Source organism: Ursus maritimus (genome assembly GCF_017311325.1).
Source record: "Ursus maritimus isolate PB19 chromosome X unlocalized genomic scaffold, ASM1731132v1 scaffold_X1, whole genome shotgun sequence".
Lineage (NCBI taxonomy): Eukaryota > Metazoa > Chordata > Mammalia > Carnivora > Ursidae > Ursus > Ursus maritimus.
The window spans coordinates 113,860,403-113,887,495 of record NW_024423319.1 but is presented as its reverse complement, the minus strand read 5'-3'; the positions used below and the strand labels follow the sequence as shown (position 1 = coordinate 113,887,495).

Genomic DNA, 27,093 nt, shown 5'->3' with positions numbered 1-27,093 from the left:
CAAACACACTTGTCCACTTGCAGACTACTGCCGGAGCATGGGCTGGCTCTTGACCTGCTCTAGATCAGTCCTTCTCTAACTCTGGTACACAGGAGAATCACCTGGAGGCCTAGGTCCAACAGAGTCCTGGAACCCAGCCCCTAGCTTGAATCAAAGCCTGGACATTTCCAACAAGCATGTGCCAGGTACGGGCGACGCTGACGTTGCTAGTCTGGAGAGCCACACTGAGTACTGAGGGTCCAAAGAACCCCTAAAAAGGCCTTCAGTAGTGAAAATGCTATCATTACCTCATACCTTTGGTACTAATGTATCCATAATCATGTCAAGGACATTAACCCCAATGATTCCATGTTGAAAAACTAGCCATGAAAAGACTAACAAACAGAAAATAAGTACTTAATAAAGACATTTTTAGACTGGAAATGCCGACAGGTGTCCTTTCTCCTTGTCCTTGGGATGGAAACTCCATCGTCTTAGCTTTTTTTTTTTTCCTTTCAACAAAAATACAGTGAAACGGTGTACGTTCTCTCTTGTCCTTTAGCGTTTCCCCCTATATTCTGCCACATGTTTGCACATGGTGTTTAAAGAGGATTTTGTAGATCATTAATTAAGGTAAGAACTGCTTCCTTAGCAAGCAGGATGTTGAAAAGGCTGTAACTGCTTCCCCAAGGAGGTAGACAGCGTGTTTGTTTTTTGTCTTAAAGGTTGAGGAGTTTAGATGAGGCTTTAACAGACCTGTGTGGATTAGTTGGACTTAATTGTGAAGCCCAGCAAGAATAAATAAATGTCATGGTACTTTGCAATTCCCCTAGACCACCAGGGTGAAGAGCTGCTACTTGTCAGGGATACAGTGGCTGGAAAGGTTTGTAACGTGCTTTTCTTCCAAGCTTGTCCCATTTTGCTAGGTATTATGACATCCTTATTGTAGGGCTTGCAGTATGGAATGCTCTGAGGCAGAATGTGAAGTGATGTGCAGAAGCAGCCTTGCAGATGAAATCCCCATTTTTTTAGTATCTCTAATCCTTTCTTTCATCCCAGCCTGTTTACCATTATCTCTATTTTCTTGCCTGCCTTCCTACTAGATCCTATTTTTCTATCCCCGGTTTTCTTCATCATTTTCTCTTTCCCTTATCCTCAGTGTCATCTCCTCAGACTATCTCATTATACTCATCCATTCATGCACTCAGTGTACATGTAGCGCACACCTACTATAAGCCATGCACAAAGTCCAGTGGAATCTGCCCTGGGGATGCTCACAGTCCAGAGAGAGAGACAGACTAACAAGCAGACACATCTTCCACGTACATTGGACATGTATTGGGCTAGAGGCCAGAGGACTGCTATGGGAATACGCCAGAGGGGCCCTGGGCTAAATGCTGTCAGTGCTGGACCCGTTATTCCCATGCCACTGCTCATTTCTATATCCAATGATGGCTTCCCACTCTAAGCTCTGCTCTGCCATGATGTGGAGAGGAGGGATCTTAGGCCTCAGAAGCATGCTCAACTTGTACAGGGCAAGCTGGAAATACTGAGGACTCACTACAGGAACAGCTGTCTGCCAACAATAGCTGGGGACTACAGATAAATATCCCAGCTTCCTTATTCCTCTGAGTTATGTCCTATACTGGCTCCCAGTGATTCCCAGTGGGATTGAGCCAGTCACCCACACTCTAACCTGCTTACCAATACACCCTGAATTGAGATGGTTTCTTTCCCTGCCTCACTTTCTCTCTGCTGGTGCCTCCTGAGATCACCTCCCAAATAAACTATATGCACTCAAATCCTTATCTCAGGGCCTTCTAGAAAAAGCCAACTAAGACAAGCACCAAACCAACAACTGGGCTCCCTAAGAGTTAATTAACAAGACAGGAGCCCAGAGAGCAAGGGGCAGGGAAGGAAAGGCTCTGCATCAGGCTAAGAAGTTTGGACTTCCTCAAGGCAATGGGGAGACAAAAGTATGGCTCATGTGATGGTCCAGGAGGGGGTAGCAATGGCGATATAATGTAAAGAGGAGAAGAATAACAATGAAAGGAGAACACTTCATACATAAATGAAAATATGACCAATACAGTACAGGAGTTACCTACCACCAGTTTTTTTCTTTGTGATAAAGCAGTTACCTCAGGTCTTTAACATCAACGATCCCTTTCATTTCTATAATCATCAAACTTAGCTGAAGTTCCAGTTTTGCATATAGAGACTTGCTACACAAAATTTTAAAAGGGAATTCAATGTTAAAATGGGAAGAAAAACTTTATCAACTAGTCTCATTTTTGTGCTGTGTTTCTTTGCCTAGGATGGATAGACTCGTGGACAAACGGTTTCAATGCAGAAACCATGTAGTGTGCTACAGGCGAGGCTTAAGTGCAAGATTTGTTGAGGACCAAGGACAGAGCAGGTTCTCCACTTTGTAACACCTGGGAAGTGACCACTCATCTGGGTCCGACACAGGAGTAGGAGTTGGACAGGTGAAAGGGGGCTAAGAGGGATGTTCAGGTTGAGAGAACAGTTACGGAGGTTAGAAGTCCAATATGGGCCTCACTGGGCAAAAAAGAGAAGGTATTGGCAAGGATGCATTGCTTGTGAAGTGTTGTGGGGGGTTTTTGCGATTTGGAGGCTGATCAAGGAGAAAGACAAGCCCACGAGAGGAAGCACCACACGACAAGCTGTATGGGATGGGCCTTGGCAGGGCGGCATGAGATGGTTCAGAGGCTTACAGCAAGGAGCTGCCACTCAGAAGGGAAGAGGGCAGAGGGACTCCCAGTGGAGAGGAGGCTTACCTGTCTAGGTGATGTCATTCAGCAGCATGCAGAAGCGTCTGTGTCAGATAGCTTCAAAAGGCAGAGCAGCCGAGGGAGGGTCTCAGAATGACAAGGCTCTATCTTGTCACTGGTCAGCAGATGCTGAACACAGTTTCATGATGTATGCAAAGCAGGCAGGCTTTAGATGAAGATCTGCTTGTTTGGACCATTTAAAAAATTACTCAACATGTAAAATTTGACTGAGACGCCAGCAGGCCTTTGAGCTAACAGGTCTTAGCCCGCAGTGAAATAAACAACCCAGGGACCAATACACAGCGGCCACCTTTGTCTCACTTATGTAACAAAGTTCTAGCGAAGAATCTGATTTCTTGCGTTTTCCAACTTCTAAAGGCCACCCACGTTCCTTGACTTGCAGCTCCCTTCAAATTCCTCAATGTTGTCTCTCTCTGACCCTTCTTCCATAGTCACATCTCCCTCTGACCACAGTTGAGGAAGGTTCTCCACTTTTTAAAGATTTTTTTTAATTTGAGAGACAGAGCATGCGCACGAGTGGGGCAGGGCAGGGTGGGAAAAGGGGCAGAGGGAGAGGGAGAAGCAGACTCCTACTGAGCAGGAAATCCGACTTGGGACTTGATCCCAGGACCCTGAGATCACGACCTGAGCTGAAGGCAGACACTTAACCCAGGCGCCGCCAGGTTTTCTACTTTTAAGAGCCATGTGACTAAATTAAGCTCATCTGGATAATCTGGGGCCCTCTCTCCATCTCTAATTCCTTAACTTAATCATACCTGCAAACTTTCTGTGGCCTGTAAAGTGACATTTTCACAGTTCCAGGGGTTAGGACGCAGACATCTTTGGTAGCCATGATTCTCACCACCACACACAGCAATGGTTTCCTGCAACTGTTTGAGAGTGTCTGCAGGCCACTCTAGTATATTCCATCCATAGATGAATGCCTCAGGAGTGGCCTTCAACCAATGACAGCTGGGGCTGGGTGGCTGCATACCGAGCTTCCTCACTCCTTGCTAGCTTAAGTCTGAGTCTCTCAGAGGTTTGAGCTCTATTTGCCAACAGTAATCTGCTGCCGATTCACACACCCTTTCTTGACTTTTCTCCTTTCCCTGTCCCATTTCCCCACTCCGCTCTGCACTTCCCACACTACTTCCCAAATAAACTACTTGCACGCAAATCCTTGTCTCCGGGTTGCTTTGGAGAGAACAAAGGCAAACGAAGGTGCAATGCCTTTTGGGCCAGGAGCCTGATGACAATTACAGTCCCATTTAACCCCATCCTCTGCCTCCTCACCAAATACCAAACAGACCCTGGAATACGTTTTGTGCCTGAAGTGTGGAAACAGACGGCTAAGGATCTAGAAGGCGCAATGAGTGGCATCCCTGAAGCCAGAATCGTCATTTCTCCAAATTACAGAAAAACAATTGCATTCCACCTATTGCAACCTGCAGTTGGCATTGATAAAACATTTTGTGCTACTGGGTATTCCAAAGAACTTGATGGGTTTCATAATACAATTCTATTTCCTTACGTCCCCAAAATCAAGCCTGTGCCTTCAGCTCCACTACTATCTTAGAAAGGCTATGATGGCAGATACCTTAAACCTTCTCCTTTTACTGTCTAGCTCTTAATTGCTATAAATTCTCCATGGTGACGCAAACTGTAGTTACATGTCAACATAACTGGACTCTCATAAGAAAATCAAACGGAATGAGAGAGAAGTCTGGTGCTTCCCTAATCACAGTTTTAATTTGTCTTCTATCAATATTATTATTCTTTGTAACAAGCTCATTTGGGGATGACACTTAAGCTGGAGTTATTCCCACCTGATTGAAGAATTGTCACAAGCAAGTGTAGTCTTTTAGAAAATAAATGATTCTGGCGCTGGGTAGAAGTGCATATATGGAAATAGCCCTTATTTTCTTTGTTTTCACCTAAGCTGCTGGACAAACCCTAGAGTTCATTTATTCAGGCGTTTTTTAGAATGCTTGCTTTGTACTGCGTTCTGTTTTAGCTAAGGGGAAGTGAGGATATGAAAACTGCTTGAAACCTGTTTCCATGCTGCTGTAGAGATCCATAAGAAGAATAAGTAAGTGCAAAATTTTTCTAATATGGGGTAGAGAATGTCAAGAACCGTAACAGTTACAGGTGGAGCTGTGGCAGTTCCTAGGAAGGGAAAGTACTTCCGGCTGATGAGGAGGGGTTGTCCTCAAGGAGGAACTGGCATTTGCGAACTTCATTTCATCTTGGAATGTTAACTGTAAATTATTCTAACCTCATCTTGTTATTGTGAATAAATAAAATAGAATTAAATAATTAAACAGGCAATGAACATTCTGCTCTATAAGGTGGCAGTTAATGCTCACCAGAAAATGGCCTCGTCCTACCTTGCCGATACACCTCTCATTTGCATCAGGTGAACCCCAAGAGCTTCCCACACTGAAACGTTCAAAATGAAAGTAAGAGTCACTGGTGTGAAAACCTCCTTTGATCTAAGGCAGTGGTTCTCAAGCAAGGGTTATTTTTCCCTTGCCCCGGGGCATACCTGGCAATGTCTGGAGGTATTCTTGGTCCTCACAACTTCGGGGGTGGGTGGGAGACTGTGCCATTGGCATTGAGTGGGTAGAGGCCAGGGATGCTGATAAACTTCCTACAGTGTCCAGGACACAGCACCCACAGCAAAGAATTAGCTTGTTCAAATGTCAACAGTACCACAGTCGAGATGCCCTGATCTAAGGGACAGAGACATGCTGTACACACAGACAACTGCAGTTTTAAGAGGAAAAAAAAAAAGTTTAGCTTCGTGATTGCAACCTGCTTAGGAACAATGACACCACTCCTGTCAGGAGTAATTAGGTTAGTATAACCCAAAAGATTATCCAGCCAGAAAAACGTTTTAATTAGGAATTTCCTCTTTAGTAAGTTAGCTCTTTATGTAAGTTTTTTTTTATTTACACCAGACAGTAAAAAATGGATCCAAAATATGGTTCTTTGCACTGGTGAGAGGGGTATGAATTTTGTTGGGCATATAATTTAATTGCTTTTCAAGAAGTTGACATGAGTGTAAACATTAGGAGGTTAAGTTATTGAATGTTCCCACTTCATTTCACTCTGCTGCTGGATTTATTCAAGAGCAACAAAAGTCACACCAGAAATGAGCCCTCATATTTTCTAGAGACAAGGTAATCCACTAGAGCAAAGTTCTTAATCCTGGCTATACATTACCATCACCTGGGAGTGTTTTAAGCTCTCCATGCCCAGATGCCACCCCAGACCAATTAAGTTAGTATCTTTGGGGAGTGGAAAACAAATCAAGACGTCTTGATTTTTTAAAGGCTTCCCAGGTGATTTCAATGTGCAGCCAATTTTGAGAACCACTGTCCTAGAGGCTTGTTTAATAGAGTGTCGCCTGTTGACCAGGAGCAGCGGCATCACCTAGAGCTTATTAGAGATGCAGACTCTCAGGCCCCACCCCAAACTATCAGAATCAGAATCTTCAGTAGAGCAGGATCCCCAGGAAATTCACAAGCACACTGAAACTTGAAACTATTGCAAATAGTCAATTTAAAAAATGTACGCATATTCCAATATGTACATTCTAAAACGAGGCCCACTGTTAAGGCATGGGGAAATGCCCCAAAGCTCAAAATAAAATGAATTTTCACTTGACAAGAAATGTTAGGTTCATCACTATGGCCGCTTATGTTTTTCAGTAAATCTTACCTATTTTATTATGAAAGCTCTTAAACACATAGAATAATTTAATCCTATGTTGTGGGGTGTTTTGTTTTGTTTTGGGTTTTTTAAAAATTTTCTTCAGAGTAGCACTAGCTATTTCATGGCCTGAGATTATCCTTCTGGTATTGGGAACCCGATGAGAACCCCAGGCAACAGCTTTGCCTGTAAGTGAGAAGGTGGCCTCTCAGCTGCGTGTGCACATGCATGAGGAGGAGACAGTATGAAATGCCATCCAGCAGAATCCATGCCAGGCTGAAGAGTTTCCCCTTAGTTAACAGCATTGAACTGTGCTCACATGTATCGCAGTAAAACAATTATTCTAAGTAGTCACACGACTTTATTCTGGGAAGCACAAAATGCTTTGAATTAAAGTAGTTCAACAGTGAGGTTTTCCTAGGTAATTTAGGAGGTTTGTTAAATGTCGTACAGCCAATTCCTGGCTGCCAGACCTTAGATGCCTTAATTCGTCACTGAATCATCGAATGCTCTTTCACACTTCCTGTCTTTTAGGACAGATTGATAAAAGGAAAAAAAACCCATAAAAATCCCTGTCATAAAGCCAACTTGCTTCATCCCAGCCAAGTACCCTGTCAACATGTTTCATTAGACCACCCTTTTCTAGAACGATTCTGCCATGTGAATTTCTGCCCTTTTAAAAATATATATACCTTTTTCTCTTCAAATCATACAAAGAAAGAGGTGAGAGGGAAGCATGGCTTAGTGAAATGAGCTTCTGCCAGGAGTCCAGCTTGCTAAATTCAGATCCTGGCTGGTACTCTAGTTGCTGGGTGATTTGGAGCCATGATCAAATCACTCTGGGTCTTAGTTTCTTCATCGGTAAAAAGGGTCTAATAAAACCCTTTCTTGGAATTACGATTAGAAGTAAACAAGATTATGCATGTAACAACAGTGCCTTGCACACAGCCAACACTCATCAACAATTTTCTTTCTCTTCCCTTCACCTGTTTTTTTAAAAAACCCTCAAGAAAATGTTATCAGACATCTTCTAACAAGCAGAGGCTGTTCATTATTCATCTTTTAATCTGATGAGCCTGTCATGCGGTCTGGTATATACCAGGTACTTGAGAAATATTTGTTGAATGAATTACTGCTTTCTACTCAGGGCTTGTAGCTCAGTAGTCCGAAAGTGGAAAACTAGGCAGCACTAAGTCATCAGAAGTCATGCCATTTCTTACATGGCATGCGGCAGACGTAGATAGCTACGTCTTCTTAAGAATCCAGCCCACTGGCATCTCACATCTAGCCCAACGTGCAAATCTGTGGGAAAAGGAATGGCCAGCTACCTGCAATTGTATAATCAAGTTCTTTATGTAAGCTTAGCTTCTCCTGTTCATGTAAAATGTCCTCTGACTCTAAAATGATCCTATGTATTATTTTGATTAATTGCCCACTGTTTAGTGCATAAAAGACTCACAATTGTATTATTAAAATCCAACCTAATAAATGCAAGCATTTAGGAGAGAATAGAAAAAAGGTGTGGCTCCTGCTAAACAGGTGGCAAAAGAGCAGGAGGCACGAGCCTTCTGGAGGGAGCTATAATTTGAGCTAACGATGGAAGGCTGAATTGTCATCCAGCAGGCAGACAAAAGTCAAAGAGAACCAACGGACAGAAAGAATAGGACATGTAAAGGGCCTAGCACAACGCCTGATACATAGTAGGTCATCTGTCAGATCTCCTGTGAAAGCCCAGTGCCTTCTTCAGCATGACGGATGACAGCTGCAGTGAGTTTGAAAAGAAGAGCTGACTCTTTGTCAGGACTCTCCTATGTATTTATTTAGAAGGCTCTCTTTTAGATTTCTCCCAGGACTGGCACATGCCTATCATATATTAGATGCTCAGTAAATACTTGAGGATGACAACTGACAGCGATGGAACCAATTAAGACCATTCAACACAGTACTTTTCAAACCGTGGGGTATGACTGACTTGTGGGTCATGAAGCCAGTCCAGTGGCTCAACACCAACTCTTCTGAAAAATATAGATTAGGGGAAAAACTCAGAAAATATCAGAGTGCATCTTGTTTTGGGAAAGTCAATACCACTTTGTGAAACTTTGGTTTCTTTCAGATATACTAACGTATGTGGGAGTGTATGTGTGTGTATATCCGTGGAAAAGAGGCTTCCTACTTTGGGTCATGGCGAAAACGTGCCTTCAGCCTGTATCAGGCCAGGCAGATGAGTTTACCAGAGCTTCTCTGGTTTAAACCTTTGCAGACACACTTAGGAATCAGTCACAGATCGAGTAACAGGGGCCCTTATTTGGTTGCTATGACGGCAGGGACAGGAGGTGGCCCTTGTACCAACTATTGCACCTCCCCCAAACTCCCCGAGCCGCTGGCCCTTGTCTTACCGGCACGCATCCACCCACTAGCTGAGCACTGTGATGCCTGTGGCCCTGTGGGCTCATCATGCAGTAACCTGTGCCTGCAGTGTGAGAGCTCTGCCATCCTCAGTGGGCTGTGACATCGGCCTTATCAGGAGGCACAGACTGAGGGGAGAAAAGGCATCTGCCCAGAACTTAAGTCTATTTTCTATGAAAATATATTTTCTTATAACCACATAAGGTTTACTCTTTGCCTTTGATTATGACTGTTGTGCCGACATCTTTGAAAAAGAAAAGGAGGCAGATTCGCCATTATATGCCAAGTACTGTGCTCCATACCTTCACACACTTTATGACCCAGAAACTCAACTGGTTAACAGCTCAACAGAGAGCGGTATTATTTTCAAATTGTGCCCGGTCTCTGTCTTCTGTGTTTACTGAAATCAATCTTCCCCCTGGGCCTACAGACAAGTTTCTGTCTGAATCTTAAATCTGGTAACCATAGTAATGAAGCAGAGAGATGGGGAGACCTTGGAAATGCACCACAGATACTTCAGGAAAAGAAACCAACCAACCAACCAACCAACCAACCTCATTTTATCTATTATTTTTCATTTTCTTTCTTCTATTTTTTTTTCTTTTTGGCAAAAGTTGCTTGCAAGAAGCTATAGTCAAAGTGTTAGTGAACCAATGGTTGCAGGGAAGGTAGAAGAGAGCTAGGGCATAGATAATCTGCAAAACTAAATAATAATCCAGAATAACAGAGCACAGATTTTGTCTCTGGTTCACTTTGCTGCTTTGAATGTCCTTGGGAGAAGCACTACAAAAGTGCCTCCTGATGGTTTACAGAGCTCATATGCTTCAGTAACTGCTAATTTTAAAATAGGCTGGTGATGGGTATTAAGGAGGGCACGTATTGCATGGTGCACTGGGTGTTATACACAAGTAATGAATCATGGAACTTTACATCAAAAACTAGGGATATACTGTACGGGGACTAACATAATAAAAAATATTATTTAAAAAGAAGACATACAAATGATGAAAAAAATTAAAAAAATAAAACAGTCCATATTCATTTGGGAAGACCTAGCTTATCGGGATCATTCAAATTCAGAAGGAAATAATGACTGGCCAGAGAAAGCAAGTTTCTAGTTGTTCACCTGCAGAAAATGTGTTCTGCAGCTGTGGAAGATGAAGTAATGGCCCACAGATGTCTCTTTCCTCAGGCTATGCCTCACTGCCCTCTGTCAAAGCCTCCTAATGATTCTCCAAGTCATGCCTGGGTGATTCCATCATGACGTTAACCTGTCTCTTCAAAGTGGAGCGGAAGGGATCCAGGGCAAGACCAGAGATCCAGCCCTACTGATTGAGTTCTCAGTTCTTGAGTTTTATCGAGCTTCCTGCAGCAGCAACCATCTCACCAAACCCTGACGGCCCACAGCATTACCTCCTCTCCCTCTGAGCAACTTTCAGCAGAAATTGAGCAGTGGGAGGGAAAAGAAGAGGTGGCTACTTGGAAGGTTGATATTATTGCTTGTGACCTCTAGGTTTCAAAACGGGATAAAGATAGGACTCCATGAATATGGTGTGTTGACCTCCAGAAATACATCCATTCAGGGCTTAATTCTTCATATAATGTGAGGTTATATGTTACTATTTGGGGGGTTTCATTATTCTATAGTCTATATTTTATATATTCTATATTAGAATCTTCTTCAAAATTATAACAGTAGCAAGGGGCTTATTGCTTAAATGAAACCCTTAGAGATAGTGAAATAAAATACTGTGCAAGTCAAAGATAACTGAACGAGAAAATATACCTGAACCAAACTGTTTCTGTGGGACTGATTACATTAGAGCAGGATTTCTCAAAATGGGATCAGAATGACAAGAAACTTCCAGGAGGTCAAGGAGGGTCATAGCAGGGTACAGCTTATTGAATACATCTTTCCTGCACATAGGTCAGCACCTTCCATGTATTTTGCCTGCCCAGACTTCTTACCTTAGTAATTTTCATGATCAGAGATGACCACAATTAGTAGATACAGAAATGGTCATCTAGTTGCTTAACCGACATGTTACGTCAATACCCAACATCTCCAACAAATGATTAAATGGCTTGAACACCTCTAGGAACAAGGAATTCATTACCTTTGAAGGTGTTGTGCTCCATGTCCAGTCGCAGAGTTGTTAAAAGTTCTTCCTCATGGTGAGTTGATGTCTGTCTCCCTGTAATGTCAACCAATTATTTCTGTTTAGCAAGCTGGAAGCCATTAATACAACTGCCCTTCACTCTTTTGAAAACACCTGTCATATGAGCCAGGCTCATCTGTTTCTAAGGCCAGCCTCTATTGTTCCTTCTATGGTTCCTCAAGTGGTATGCTTTTGGAGACATTCAGCACTCTTGCACTTTACTCTGCTCTCAGGCTATTCTGTTTGTATTTCTCACCCTTTTTCCTATTCAATGACCCAAGCACAACAGTCTATAAGCTGGGATATCCATGAAATTCTCTCTTTCAAGAATTTGAATGAAGAGTACTCCAATTAGATGATAGATGATAGCAAGGACTTGAGTTGAAAAAGTCCCCATAGGGTTGAGGCTGGGTTGGCCCAGTAGAAACATGCGTAAGTAAAGGAAGTTGAAAGGAGAAAAGCCGAAAATGGAAGAGAATAACGGCCATGAGAGATTGAGAATAATCTCATTTCCTGACTTGTTCACTGGAGTTCCTGGTCTGGGGAGCCCTGCTCACACCATCATCAATATCCTCATCATTACTAACGTTTATTGAATCCATACTATATACCAGGCACTGTTATAAGTCCTTAATGTGCTCTATCCCACTGAATCCTTTCAAAAACCCTAAAGGAAGTTGTCACTATTTCTCTTTTACTGCAGAGGTGACTGAGGCACGCAGAGGATTGAGTGACTTGGCCAGCTCCCACGCTGGTTTGTGGCGGGGCCAGGATTTGAAACCAGGAGTTCTGGATCCAGAACCCAGGCTTCTTTCCTTTACAGGGCACTGCTCCTGGATCCCTGGAGACTCATGAGATTTTTTTACAATATTTTTTATAGTAATTTCTTGAAGAAATTCCCCATTTATGTAAGCAACCGTGAAGCAGGTTTCTGTCCTTTGTAACAAATCCTCCCTGATTAAAATACAGGAATATTAAAAGATACTAACTCCCAGCCAAAAGGCACAGACAAGTGCTTTTGCACTGCTGTGTAGCTGCCCTAAAAGGTAGGCTCAGTTGACAAAATGAGGCTACCTCTTGACATGGCTCACTTCTCTGTAACATATCTGTAACTCTCATGTATGTATTCCCGAGGCAGTGCATTTCATGGTGCTAATAGAGAAAGGATGCCATCTAACTTCTCCTTAGTTACTCCAGCCTAACATTACCCCTTCCCTAGTATCCTATTTAGTCTGTACATTCCTTTACCGCAGCACATATCACATTCTATTGGAATCATTTGTCTGTGTCAGTGTTTCCCAACCTCAGCACTATTAAGACTTCAAGCTAGATAATTCAGGCTTTGCTGTGGTGGAGTGTCCTGTGCATTTTAGGGTGTTTAACAGTATCCTGGCCTCTACCCACTGGATGCCAACAGCACCACCCCCCCCCGCTTATGACAGCCAAAAATGTCTCCAGATATTGCCCGATATCTCCTGGTGGGTAAAATCACTATTGGTTGGGAACCACTGGTCTACATGTTCTAAACCCCCTCCCCCAACGCCCCGGTGACTTCAAGGGCAGGACTCTGTCTTTTTGATCCTTCTTTTTTTTATTATGATATGTTAGTCACCATACAGTACATCATCAGTTTTTGATGTAGTGTTCCATGATTCATTGTTTGCATGTAACACCCAGTGCTCCACGCAATACATGCCTTCTTTCTTTTTTTTTTTTTAAGATTTATTTATCTGACAGAGATAGAGACAGCCAGCGAGAGAGGGAACACAAGCAGGGGGAGTGGGAGAGGAAGAAGCAGGCTCATAGCGGAGGAGCCTGATGTGGGGCTCGATCCCAGAACGCCGGGATCACGCCCTGAGCCGAAGGCAGACGCTTAACCACTGTGCCACCCAGGCGCCCCTACATGCCTTATTTCTTTTCAGTGTTTGGGACATTACGATGCTTAATAAGTCTTAATTGAATAAAACTATAGTAACTTGCATTAAAATGGTGTTTTGTACTTATAAGCCTGGAGTACTATCTGTATCTGCCTGGGTTTAGTCAGGAAAACAGACACACAAAACATACTACCAGAATAAGGGGTTTAATATAGAAATCAGGGGTTATATGAATATGAGAGTAACTACAGGAATGAAGATCTGAGAAGCCACCATATCCAGCCTGGAAAGTGAGATCATTAAATGGGAGCCCACAGAAAGATCTGGAATTTCACTATGTCTAACAAAGCAGCCTCATCTGACATCCACAGACTCCCAAATATAATAGCCTCTGCCTCCCTTCCACCCTTGAAATCTCTCAAATTCTTCTCACTGACAAACCTTAACGTGGAACCAATCAAGAAGGGAATTGTGGGAAGTGTAGTTTTTCCCAGCCTTAAGGCAGGCTCTTCAACAGGAATGGTAGTGCCAGGTAAACAACAGCAAATCCTAACAACAGATATCTGTTAGCCTAACAAGCCACTTTTTGACACCAAGTGTGCACGCGCGTGCGCCCACACACGCGCACACACACACACACGCACACAGGAGCAGATAACGGTCCAGAGAATTTGGCAGTCACGATCATCCAAGTCAGAAAGCAAGTAGATGTGATTTTGTTGCTGCGGCTGTTCTTGTTTTTAGTTTGGCAGAGGGCTCATTCTCTGATCACTCGTCCCCTTCAGTTTGCGCTCTGTAGACAGTCTCAATGTTCACTTTGTTTGCACCCAGAACAGATGGCAAACTATGTTAATAATCGAACAGCTCATACTCCAGATGGAAGATGTTCCCCTTCATGCTTCTTAGAATTTCGGGTGTCTTCTGAGCATTCTTGCTAGACCAGAATTGACAGAGATTACTAGGAAAGAATTTCCAGACACAAGGCATTGCTTCGCTCTTGAGGAATCGAAGCCTCACAAGCATGTTATCAACTTCTAAACTACCCTCTAGGACTACAGCTGACATGAAGTGAAAACATTTCTGCTTTATAGATATTGACCCAGAAGTCAAACAATTACTTTTAAATAATGACTTCCAGTCCATTAAAAACATGGTACTGCAGGTAAGGTGTGGTCCAAAGCAGAGTGAAGTTTATATGTCACTTCAGAGAATTAGACTCCAAGTATACATTGAAAGGATGTACACTTCAAAGACTGCATGGCCCATGACGTCTAAGATGTTTACCATCTGGCCCTTCACAGAAAAGGTGTGCTGACACGTGGGCTGGAAGGAGAGCAGCAGGAGTTAAGGTCTGAGAGGTAAAGGGGACATTGCAAGGACTTGTCTTTTACCGAGTGAGGTGAGATCCACTGGAGAGTTTTGAATTGATGAAGAACCCCCTGACTCATATTTCAACAGGATCGCTCGAGTTGGGGTCCTGAGAACAGACCTTATGGTTGGGAGGAAGGATCTAGAAGCCAGGACACCAGGTAGAAGACTATTACAGTAATTCTGGTGGGAATGATTCTGATGAGCCACCCGTGGGTGACTCAGACCAGCATACAGCATTGGAGGTAGTTAAAAGTGACTAGATTCTGGTTTGGAGATGGGGCTGACTGGACTTGCTGGTACTCAATGTGTTGCCTAGCCCCACACAGGTGCAAGGGAGGCCAGAAAATGCAGTCTCCGCATGTGCAACGTGTATGACCGGCTAAAACAGGGCCTCTTCAGTAGGGGCGATTTTGCAATGTCTGCCTATGTCTGGGGACATTTCTTCATTATCACAACTTGAAGGAATGGTGCTACTTGCATCTAGTGGGTAGCGGCCAGGATTGCTGCTAAATATCCCGAAACACACAACACGGGTTCCTACAATAAATAATCACCTGGTCCTACATGTCAGTAGCGCTACAGTTAAAAAACCCTGAGCTAAAGGAAGATCCACCACTGGAAGAAGAGAGATGGGTGTTTGTAGATAACTAGGAGTCTTAGCCCAGTGCCATCCCTGGGCCCCAACCCCTGCAAGGCATTTGCCCACATATTTCCCCCCATGACTGGAGGTGAGCTTTGTCCTCCATAAGAGCCCCTGTGGGCTTTTATTTTCACGTGAAGTCTTGCAGAAATAATACGTGACCCAGGGAAGGAAGGAGGTTTTGTGAAATGATAGGTAAATGATGCATGGCACCACAGGGCACGCATTCATTTGTTTTAAGAGATTTGTGGAGAAAATGTTCCATTAATTAGAATTTCATGACATAGGGGCGCCTGGGTGGCACAGCGGTTAAGCGTCTGCCTTCGGCTCAGGGCGTGATCCCGGCGTTCTGGGATTGAGCCCCACATCAGGCTCCTCTGCTATGAGCCTGCTTCTTCCTCTCCCACTCCCCCTGCTTGTGTTCCCTCTCTCGCTGGCTGTCTCTATCTCTGTCGAATAAATAAAAATACAATCTTTAAAAAAAAAAAAGAATTTCATGACATAAAACCAATGTTTGGTGATGACCATAGGTTTACAGGAATTATATTCTGTTCCCCAAACCCAAATGGACAGCATGTGAGCTCAGATACCCTTAATGTTATGCAAATACTCCTTAGTCTTTTGCTATAGGTAATAATTGATAAGGTCTAATTTTTTTGGTGAAATATTTGCATATATCTAATATGTACTGTCTTTTCATTTACCTAGCTATTTTGACTTGCAAGTAGATGCATAAATGTAAAAATGTTTCTTTGTATTCTGGCATGTTTGTCTATGCCATTTATTTTCTTTGCAAATGAGTGTACATTGTTTGCTAAGATTGCTAATGGGTTTGATCTAAATTTATGTATTTTCACACTATCTGGGCTACTCACTAGCTTAAGTGGACCAAAAAAAAAAAAAAAGGACAGTGTTTCAAAAATAGACCATAAACACCTCAGTGTTTGAGTGGCATTGTTAAGTTTAAATTTGCCCCAATTTTATGTCAATTCAATATGCAAAAATAAGCCACATGATAAATAAGCAAGGAAAGCATTTTTTGTATTACGAAAGACTTTTTTTTCCACTATTCATTTAAGAAGCATTTCCTTTATATATATATACATACACGACATAGGAAGCTTTAGCCAAGTATTGTTCTAGGTACTGGGGCTATCAAGATATGAGAAACTGGGTCCCTATACTTGAAGGTCATCAAGGAGGCTGACATGTAAACAGCTGACTCTAATACTATGCAGCAAGTTCTGTTATGGAGGTATGTACCAGGTGCTTCTGAGGAGAAACCCATGGCCCAGGCTCAGGGGTCAAAAATAGGCATCCTGAATGGGATGATGGCAGAGTGGGGTCTTAAGGGACATGGGAGCTTGCCAGGTGAAGAGAGGTGAGGAGTACTCAATGCGAAGGGAAGCAGTTGACTAAAATCACAGATCATGGAGCCCCATGAGAGAAGTAGGTATAGGACAGGACATGGGGGACTTTGAATGTCACGCAAAAGAGCTTGGGAGTTGTCATTAAGGAGATGAAACTGTTGAAAACTATGAAGTCTGGGAATAGAAGCAGTGGGCCAATGCCATTCCCTCAACCCCACTACGGCAGAAAGCAGGGCTGGCTTCAAAATTTGGGGGGCCCAGTGCAAAATGAAAATGTGGGGCCCTTGTTCGAAGATATTATGAATTTTAAGATGCTTACAGCAAAGCATGAAACCAAGTATGGGCCCTTGTAAGCACTGGGTCTGGGTGTGACTGCACAGTGTGATGCCCACGAAGCCAGCCCTCGCAGAAACTATCAGGGCAGGGGTAGGAAGAAGACATTAAGACCCTTATTCACATACTCTCCAGTATGTGGTTGTGAAGAAAACTCTTAAACATATCAACCAGCTAGAGATTAGTCTTCAGGAACATACTAGCCGGCATTAGAGTCCTATACTCAAACTCAGAAAATGGTCAAATGACTAATTTCCTCCTTTAAAAGATGAGGACATGGGAGAGCAAAAAATCTGAGGGACTCTCCTAAACCCACACATTTAGGAGATAGTAAAGACGTGAATTCAACCAAAGTCTTTCAGATTCGGTTCCGGTGTTTGCCTCGGCTCCTCTGCAATATCAAGGCTATTGTGTCTATAGTGAGAGGGATAGGGATGGAAGTTCTTAGAGGCTGCAGAAAGGACTGCAATTGGCAAAGAGAGGGAGATCAACTAAGAGACAATCACTATTCCATTCTCTCCCCCAGAGAACATATCCTTTCTGAGCCTTTACTCAGAATTAAGAGGATGCTGGCAAGCACAGTTACTGAATAACTATCACAGGACCAGCACTGTTCCAGGGAATAGGGCTCCGGAGATGACGTTAGCACACTCTTAGGAGCTCACCCCCCAGTGAATGAAGACAATAATGGAAATCATATATCAAAATCCAGAGTTCCTGACTACCTATTTTTAATATAATTGGGAAGCAAAAATTTTAAAATAATAATAAGAAGGAAAATCGAGAATGTATTCTAAAAACCAAGAAGTAGCTAAAGAGTCTTTTCCAGATGACGGCAGTCATAGATGATTTGCACGCTGCCTTGTGTATCGCAGCTCTATTACTGTGGATACCCTCACCAATTCTGGAGACTCTAGGTGCATCTGACCACCAATATACCTTTGTACATATCTCAAGAATGTGTCTTGTATTATTCTCTGTGCCCCCCCTCGAAAAAACCCGAGGTCTTATTCATCTTTTGCTTTCCACGGTTCTGAAAATAAAGTTCTAAGCAGATGGCCCCTGCTTACTTGTGAAACCTTGTCTCACCCCACTTTGCCCCCATATTCTGGGAGCCACCCCACCATCTCTCCGTCGCAGCAGACCTTCCCATCTCAGACGTCTCCCAACTCTGCCTTCACCTCTTTAACGCCTTTGATTTTTCAAGCCTGTAACGAAATATCACTTCCTCAGGGAAAAGCTTCTCCTATCTGCCAGATGAGACCAGGGCTCCCAGCCATAAGCTCACATAGCACCCTATAACTTTCCTCCAGGGCCCTTATCATAGTTAGCAATTACGTATTCCTGTGATTATTTTAATTTACATTTGTCTTCATCTCAGGATTGTGAATTCTTTGAAGGCAAGAATTTGATCTGTTTTGCTTACCACTGGATCCCTCGCAAATGGCCCAGTGCCTGGCAGCTCCTTAGGCATTTTCTGTCTGATTACTCAATCTGAAACATCCATTTCTCTGCCATACATCTCTCTTAAGGTTCTTACCTTGACTGTTTTTCTTCAAAGCATCCAGTTATGTGTGAGTGTGTCTGTGTAAGTGTGTGGGAGTACTGTGTGTATACACATATGTATATATGTGTGTATATGCAGAAGTGTTTGTGTCTGCATGCACAGTTTCTTTACCTGTTACTGTCTGTTTTCCCCAATAGAACGTCAACTCCAAAAAAGCAGAAACTATGTCTCCTTGTTTACTGCTGTATCCCTACCACACACCTGGCACATAACAGGTCCTCAAAGAATCTTTGTTGGATATACGAATACATGAATAGCAAGTGCTCAAGAAATGAATACCAGAAGTTCCTCGTGCAAAAATTAACGTGAATGACATACCACATTGAAAAAGAGCTGCTCCAATGATAAGCTTTTCTTTCAGAAAAATTGCTATTTACTGTCTGCCCAAAATGATACTTTGACAGTTCTAATTCATTTTACCACATGTCATTAAACAACAAAGGGTTATATTTGGCTTAGTTTACTTCAAATTTGTTGTTCTACAAAGTTCAGTCAGATTCTTCATCCATAATCTTCAATGAAGCGATTTGGGATTTGATAGGGACAAATTCATAACAATCACAGACTTTCAGAGTCTTTGGAATCAGACAGTTTTGGAATCAGACAGACCTGAATTTGAATCACAGCTTCAACATTTATTAGCGATATATGGAAAGCCACATAACTTCTCTCAGTCTCAATTCTCCCTGAAAGCATGTGATTTCCACGGTTGGTTTGGTGAAAGGACTTACTGTAGTTTTAAGGGCTTACTACATAGTTATAATCAATAAATGATTCCTATTTATTATTCATATCAATCCCCAAGTCCCTGTGACAAAAAGGAGGAAATTGAGACCACAGGAATTGAGAATTTCTCAAGGCCATCGCTCCCCCCAAGTCCAGGTGATAGAAATCAACAGGCCTTACAATTAAACATTATCCAGCCTTCATTTGAACAGGGGTCTTTTTTTGGTGAAAACCTGCTGCGTTTGGAATCACAGTGTTTCCTTTTTTGTAAGAGGTGGAGGAAGGGCAGGGGGGCAGAGGGAGAGAGAATTTTAAGCAGGTTCTATGCCCAGTGTCAAGCCCAACGTGGGGCTCGATTTCACAACCCTGAGATCATGACCTGGCCGAAATCAAGAGTTGATCGCCTAACCAACTGAGCCACCCTAGGTGCACCCCGCCCCTGCCATGGACTCACACTGTTTCCTAAGGAGGGCCAGAGACTCCATTATGTCCTTGCATTGATTGAGGCCCACTACAACCTTGAGTTCCAACTGAGGAATTTCCTATTCCAAAAGAAGAGAGACTCAACCCAATCAAAGAATCTGGTTGAGAAATGTGATGGGAGAATTTTTCCCTACACCCGTTTTTAAGAATCCTTTTCTTTCCTCCTTTCTAGGGCATAAAAGAAAAATTGGAACCATGGGCTCCCCTAAAATCTTTCATTTTATAAATACCATGTTCTTTAATTATATTGAAATTGTTTGCTTATGAGAAACAATTCACTACAATGCAATTCTGGTGAGCTTTAGTTTCAATTTCACATCTAGACAAGAGTTATTCCAAATACAGGAATGAGTAAATTTTACAGTAAGTAAAACGGAGGCATAAACTAAATAAAATAACAAATCTCGAATGAATTACATCATGCCATGACAGTGCTTCATATGGCAGGGCAAGATTTAAGGAGATTTTCTCAAGGTGGGATATAGAAATTGAACGTATTGAAGCTTTGGATGATTCATTTTCTGTGGCTATTTAATCAGTGAATAACAACACAGAGGGAGCTAGAAGTATTTACTTTTCAAAGTTACTGAAGATGGTGGGTCAGTAGCAATACTTAACTAATTGGTTTCCCGGCTAATTAGAAGAAGTGGAGAATATATGCCTAAAATTCTTTCCTTACTGGGAAGATACGACTCTCCCTGTTAATATGTTCAATTAAGCTGTGCCTACAGATTGTTCTTTATTTTAGATTCAGCTTACCCATGATTCAAGCTCATCTCCATTTTACCCTCATATAGGAATCTTGCCATATTACCATAACATTTTATTCTGAACCTGCTATAAAGGCAATTAGTCATTCATTATAACACAAAAATTCAAATTGGTTGCAATTATGTTTTCTGAATCAAAACCATACCCTTTGATGTGGATAATTTAAGGTTCTATATTTAAAGTGCACTGAATGAGTCATAATGGTAAATAAGAAGACCCTTAAACTAGCATTCATATCTCCTGCATGTGAAAAATTAAATAGATAATTTCTACCTACGACAAATTTATCTTTGTGGTGGAGAATTTTAAAGAATGGATTTAATTAGCTGTAACTATGCTCAGAAGCAGAATTTGAAGTACTGTTGAATGAATGAGGAAACTATTTTCAAGAAGAGAAAAAAACCCTCTTTCAATCCCCTTTTGTTCATTACTCAACAAACGTTTATTAAGCAGCCACCGTTTGCCAGGCAATGTACAACTTAATGATAACCTAACCTGGCATCATTCTACTCTAGCTCTGGTACTTAATTGAATGAGTTAATCTCTTCGGCTGTCCATTCACAGCATGTGAGGAAAGACTATAGAACTTAAATGAATGAGTCAGTCTGAAAAGAAACATGGATGTGGGTATTTAGGTTTCCTTTTGTTCTGCGTGCTAAAGCAGGTTACTAGCTAACTACCTTTTCTATTTCTTTAGGGATCCAGGAATTTAAAAAGAATCTTATCTCACTCAAGCAGTGATCTATATGCTTAATCATGAGTTTCTAATGTTTATAGAGAACAGCAATTTGCAAGATTCTACAGATATGGAAAGGAAAAACAGCACAGTAAATTTAGGCAGAGAAGGGGAAAAGTACTTTGAGGAATAGTTCCCATTCAAAAAGTAATTTTAGACTTAATAATATAGAATAGGTTCCGCATTTTAGAGCTGGACGTTAAAGCTCATCCAGGTCACTAGTTTCCAACCTTCTGCATTAGAGTCACTAGGTTTTAAATCTCCCTAGAAATTCTAATTCAGTTCGTCTGGAAGGGGTTAGAAGGAGAGGCAGGCATGCGTATACTTGTAAAAGTTTCTCAACAGTCAAAGCTGAGACCCACAGATCTAGTCCAGCCTTGACATTTTTGGTATGAGGTCCCTGAGGCCTTAATTTAATTAATTCATTTATTTCTTTTTTTAATGTTTTTTTATTATATTATGTTAGTCCATTCATTTCTTTTTAAGTAGGCTCCATGCCCAACACAGGGCTTGAACTCACAACCCTGAGACTGAGACCTGAGCTGAGATCAACAATCAGACGCTTAACAGACTGAGCCACCCAGACAACCCCCTGAGGTCTTTAAAGAAAAAAGAGCTTGCTTAAGATCAACACAGCTTACAACCCTTGGAGCCTGACCTAGAACCCAAATACCCAAATTCCTAGTCTGTATCTCTGTTTACTAAACCAATTGGCACTGTTTCTACTTCTCTCACACAGTAGTTGAGATCTAATTACCGGTTAGTAATAGAAAGTCCAAGACAGCCTATATAACCCATGTGACTCCCAAGTCCCCTCCCCCTAATGACCTGTGTGCTTCCTTTCTTGCTAAGTACTGAATAAGTCTTCTGATAACACTATAATGATTAATATATCTGTTTATTCCACATTTGTAAATACTTCACTTATTTAAAACTTTTGCATCTATAAAATATATCATTCACATTTTAAGGCAAAGAAAACAGATTCAATATTTGAATTTAAGTCCAATTAAAGTCTTTATTATTGATATTATTTAGCTGGGCACATGAAAGTACTCTAATGTCAGGCTGGGTTTTCTTAGCCAGCTTCCTTATATGATAATGTCTTTAGGTTGAACACTTCCACTGGGTTCTGAAAGCTCCATGCAAGCAGGGCTCTTGTCCAACTTCATCAACTGTTTCTGAGGACCTAGCAAAATGCCTGCCATAGACCTCAACACTCAGTAATTCATTGTTGCATGAAAAATTCTTTATTACATTTTGTTAAAAAATGAGATGGAGTATCTTAAATCAACTTGTATAGAACAATCCCATATAAATAAAAGTACTGGGGAGATGATTTTATAAAGGAGTAGTTTTACAGTTACTTTATTATAAGAGTAGTTTTACAGTTACTTTACTGTAAGTGCTTTGGCCTGATTTTCCTGACATAAATTTGTCCTTGCTGTACCATTTGGATTACAGTTGGGCTCTCATTCAAACTGTGTTAAAGTACTTCATTCAGTATATCTTTTACATGTGGCTGAAGGCACAACCGATATGCAATAAACACTGATGAAATAAAATTCATACCAAGTTTTCTTGTGTTTTAGGAAATATAAGCATTGGTATTATCTGTCAAAATAAAGAGTGCAGTGCCTTTGGTGACTCACAGGGGTTGTACTGTGGAAGGCAGTGAACTCGTTTCAAAAGAAGATTCAATCAATGGCTATTTAGAAATAAATTTTTATTTTTATTATTTATTTATTTGAGAGAACGAGAGAGAGAGAGAGAGAGAAACAAAGAGTAAGAACACAAGTGAGTGGGAGGAGGAATAGAGACAGAGAATCTCAAGCAGACTCCACACTGAGCATGGGCCCAACACGGGGCTCCATCTCACGACCCATGAGATCATGACCTGAATCGAAACCAAGAGTTGGTCATTTAACTGACTGAGCCACCCAGGCACCCCTAGAACTAAATTTTTATTAAGCAGGTCATTTCAACCCCACCTTTTCAACTCCACCATTTTGACCCAACCATATACCAAGATTCCATACACTTGACTCTACTAAGGCTATTTGTACTTTACCCTGAGGTTGCACTTTTTCAGTGTTTTATCTAATTCGCGCAGAAACAATCAACATAAAATACCACTGACATCTGTTAAAATGACCCATGTTTAAATATGGTCGAGATAAATAACGAACAAAAGAACCAATGTTAAAAATTGACACTAGAAAACAAGTGTTGGCGAGGATGTGGAGAAAAAGTAACCATCATGCACTACTAGTGGGAATGCAAACTGCTGCAGCCACTGTGGAAAACAGTATGGAGATTCCTCAAAGTGTTAAAAATAGAGCTACCCTACGACCCAGCAATCACACTACTAGGTATTACCCAAAGAATACAAAAACACTAAATCAAAGGGATACATGCACGCTGATGTTTACCACAGCATTATTTACAACAGTCAAGTATGGAAGAAGCTCAAGTGTCCACCGATAGATGAATAAAGAAGATGCAATATATATAGATATATATACATGCACAACAGAATATTACCCAGCCATAAAAAAGAATGAAATCTTGCCATTTATAATGACATGGATGGAGCTAGAAAGTATAATGCTAAGTGAATAAGTCAGTCAGAGAAAGACAAATAGCATATAATTTCACTAATATGTGGAATTTAAGAAACAAAACAAATGAACAAGGGGAAAAAAGAGAGAGAGAGAAACCAAGTAACAGACTAACTACAGAGAACAAACTGATGGTTACCAGAGGATAGGTGGGTGGAGGATGGGTGAAACAGGTGATGGGGATTAAAAGTACACTTACCATGATGAGCACTGAGTAATGTAGAGAATCATTGAATCACTGTATTGCACATTTGACACTAATATAACACTGTATGCGCAAAATACTGGAAATAAACTAAAACACTTGATTAGGGCACCTGGGTGGCTCAGTCGGTTAAGCGTCTGCCTTCAGCTCAGGTCATGATCCAGGATCCTGAGATCGAGTGCTACATCGGGCTCCCTGCTCAGCAGGGAATCTGCTTTTCCCTCTCCTTCTGCCCCTCCCCCTGCTCCTTCTCTCTCTTGCTCACACTCTCTCTCTCAAATAAATAAATAAAATCTTAAAAAAAACACTTGATTAAAAAAATTAGATTGCCTAAACTGACACCAGACAATTAGCCATGGTAGAAATATTCACCACCACATAGTGAACGTTTAACCTCTGATATATAGCTGAGATGAACTAGAGGACTGGAGGGGAAACAGGTATACATTTAGGGGGTTAATCTTAGGTCTAACATTAACATTAAAGCCAATGTTAATGGAAGGAACTAGGCTTTCAATGGCCACAAAACTAAAAGTTCCTAGCTCAAGGCCAGGTACACAGCAGGGATTCAGTAAATGATTTTTTGAATGAATGAATGATGCCTGAGTAAATGAACGAATGGTCCTTTATATATATGTAGAGTATAATATTTGGATTTGGAGGCTTGGCTTTAAAACAGTCCATTCAAAGTTATGGATTAATAAACTAGATTTGGGGAAAGTCAGGGCTAAATATAAGTGTTTCTGTTTGTTAATTAAAATGACCACAAAGTCATTATTCCTACTCTTAATTTCTCAGCCTGAAAGTTAATGAACTGTATCTGTTCCATGAATAATTGAGTTGAACTTGAAAGAGAACTCCACATTCCAAAAGCCTCCCACACTACCAGTTTAACTGTGATTTATCCTTTTACTTCTGAAGAATTTTAAGCATCTTCCATCTGATTTGACTGACAACCAATCTGTGCTTCCTCTCTCTTTATTCCCCCAGGAAGAAGATGTTACTCGTGAAAGTCGTTTTAATTTCAGTGGTTATGGGATGGGTCACTGCCTCCAAGTGAAAGATGGAACAGCTGTCAAGGCCACACCTGCCAACCCGCTCCCACAACCCCCAAAAGATGCAGATGCCATCAAGAAGAAGTTTGTGGACCGGGCAAAAAGGATTGACACGATATCTCGAGCTGCCTTCCCATTGGCCTTCCTCATTTTCAACATCTTTTACTGGATCACATACAAGATCATTCGGCATGAAGATGTCCACAAGAAATAGATGTGCCCTTCAGACCCTCGACTTTCTTGCCTAACTGTTGTGCTTGTAAATACACAGTGAAATTGTCTTTATATCACTTTGACAGAGGAGGAGACTGGGGGAGGGGGGCGGGAAGATCATGAGGGCAGGTTTCCTGGCACCTACATGAATAAAGATAAGTTATCTGGGCAATGAAGGAAAATGTTTGCACAAAATTAAGGTGTTGCAGAATCACATGAGCATAATTCCCTTCGTAGTCTTTAGCATTGTTCTTTCAGATGATGTATTAATTAGACATGATATGCAAGGTCAAGTTCTCGAAAGCTATTTGTCTTTGGTTTGGTTTGGTTTGGTTTGGTTTTGACTAATTCTGGCACTGAAAAGTTAGCTTAAACCACACACACACACACACACACACACACACACACACACACACGGAAAATGCTTACCATCTGACCATAGTGACTAGCCTATAGTGAGTCAAGGACCAAACTTTTTCAGGAAAATGCTGCCTCGTTTTTAAAACAAGTACTCTGAGCTACATTCTTTACAATGTCTGTAATTAGTGTTTCACCCAAGAAATCCTTTTGTGGGTCGTAAATTATTTCTACTTATTGAAAAAACAACAATAGAAAATAAACACCAACTACAAAGAACAGATTTCTACTTTACTGTCCGTGTAGGTGTGCAATTTAATATTATTTTTCTTCCTAAATGTAACTTGGGGGTTTAAATTGTGTGTCGTGTAATTGATTTGATAGTATACCCTCTTAAAGATAAATGCCCATTTTATGTTAGATCCCGATCAGCACATTGTATTTTTTCGCTTTGGCTATATCTATGTGTGACTTTAACTGCTCAAGTGTGACTTAGCCATTGCAACCTCTCAGCCACAGTATTTATGGAGATGGTGTGTCTTGAATGGTGTAGCTCATATTAGCTTGAACTTTCCATTTCTGTTCTCATTGTAGATGTAACTACTAGTCCTAATGTCAAATGACCCGTGATTTCTACTGTCAATCAAGTGAATATCGTTTTAAATATCCTTAACTAACTTAAAGAATTTTAAAATTGTACTGTGATTTTCATAACCCGTTGCCTTTTTGGTACCAGAGCTACGTGGTTTGAATCCTGGCTACATGTTTTAAGTAAGAAAAAAAAAAAAAAAAGACGTATTTTTGCTTACTCAGATAAAAGACAACCTGTAAAAATATAATGAAAAAATTAAATTTTACATGTGCTGTAAAAGGGATTATTAAAAATATTTGTTCAATTTCAATAAAGCTAAGTGTGCCACAGAACTTCCCTAAGAGTCTTTCCATTTTTGCCCCACAATGTCAGTAATTTAGATGACAATGGTAACTTGGATTTTTGTTTCTGGTCTTTCTCAAAAACTTAAAGCACTTATACCTATGATGTTATGTCCTAATATAACAGTAACTCATAGTGTCCCCAGGAAGAAAGAAAAAATATTATTCTCATTGTAGAAACAGAGAAATGGGGATGTGGAACTAATGGTAGTCACTGTGGGCAGAATGTAATGCTGGATACTTCATATGAGCTCTGAAAAAGTTCCAAGAACATTGAGGAATCATGAAATAGCAAAATGAAAAGAAATTTAAAAGAACAATCTGTCCACCCAGCCATCCTGATTTTGTCAGGAATGGAGTTCTAGGATGAAAACAAATTCTGAAAACCTCAGTGAAGTAGAGGAAATTCACCTTCACCCCTTGCAGATTTTCCTTAACCAAAGAAATCCATCATAGTATTTTCAGATAAGATGCAGATTTATAAGTTGATGTTTATGCCTTTTAAACCTATTCAAATATTGAATCATTTCCATAGAGAGGAATATTGTAGAATGGCTAAAAGCAGGATTTTGCAGATAGACTAGCTTGGCCAGTTAACAACAGTGTGATCTTGGATAAGTTACCGGACTTTTCTGAATAGCTCCTATTTCATAGAGTTTTAAGAGAATAAACTGAGAAAACTGCAAGTAAAGCCATTAGCTCATGTGTAACACACAGTAAATTTCCCATAACTAATAGATAATAGTAAAATTATTACTATCATGAATACTATTGGTTATCCA

General features: G+C 41.1%; 1 protein-coding gene and 1 long non-coding RNA gene across 4 annotated transcripts in view; one reads left to right on the top strand and one right to left on the bottom strand.

Moving 5' to 3' along the window:
* GLRA2 (glycine receptor alpha 2) overlaps positions 1-25,022 on the top strand; it is a 199,141-nt gene extending 174,119 nt beyond the window's left edge. For all 3 annotated transcript variants that reach the window (XM_008696382.1, XM_008696381.1, XM_040634260.1), the window contains one exon: positions 24,744-25,022. In XM_008696382.1, the coding sequence (XP_008694604.1) occupies positions 24,744-25,022 (279 nt within the window). The remainder of the gene's footprint in view (positions 1-24,743) is intronic.
* Positions 1-27,093, bottom strand: part of LOC103668112 — a 252,416-nt gene that overhangs the window by 143,480 nt on the left and 81,843 nt on the right. The window contains exon 3 of the long non-coding RNA XR_569941.2: positions 11,012-11,089. This is a non-coding gene — a long non-coding RNA (uncharacterized LOC103668112). The remainder of the gene's footprint in view (positions 1-11,011; positions 11,090-27,093) is intronic.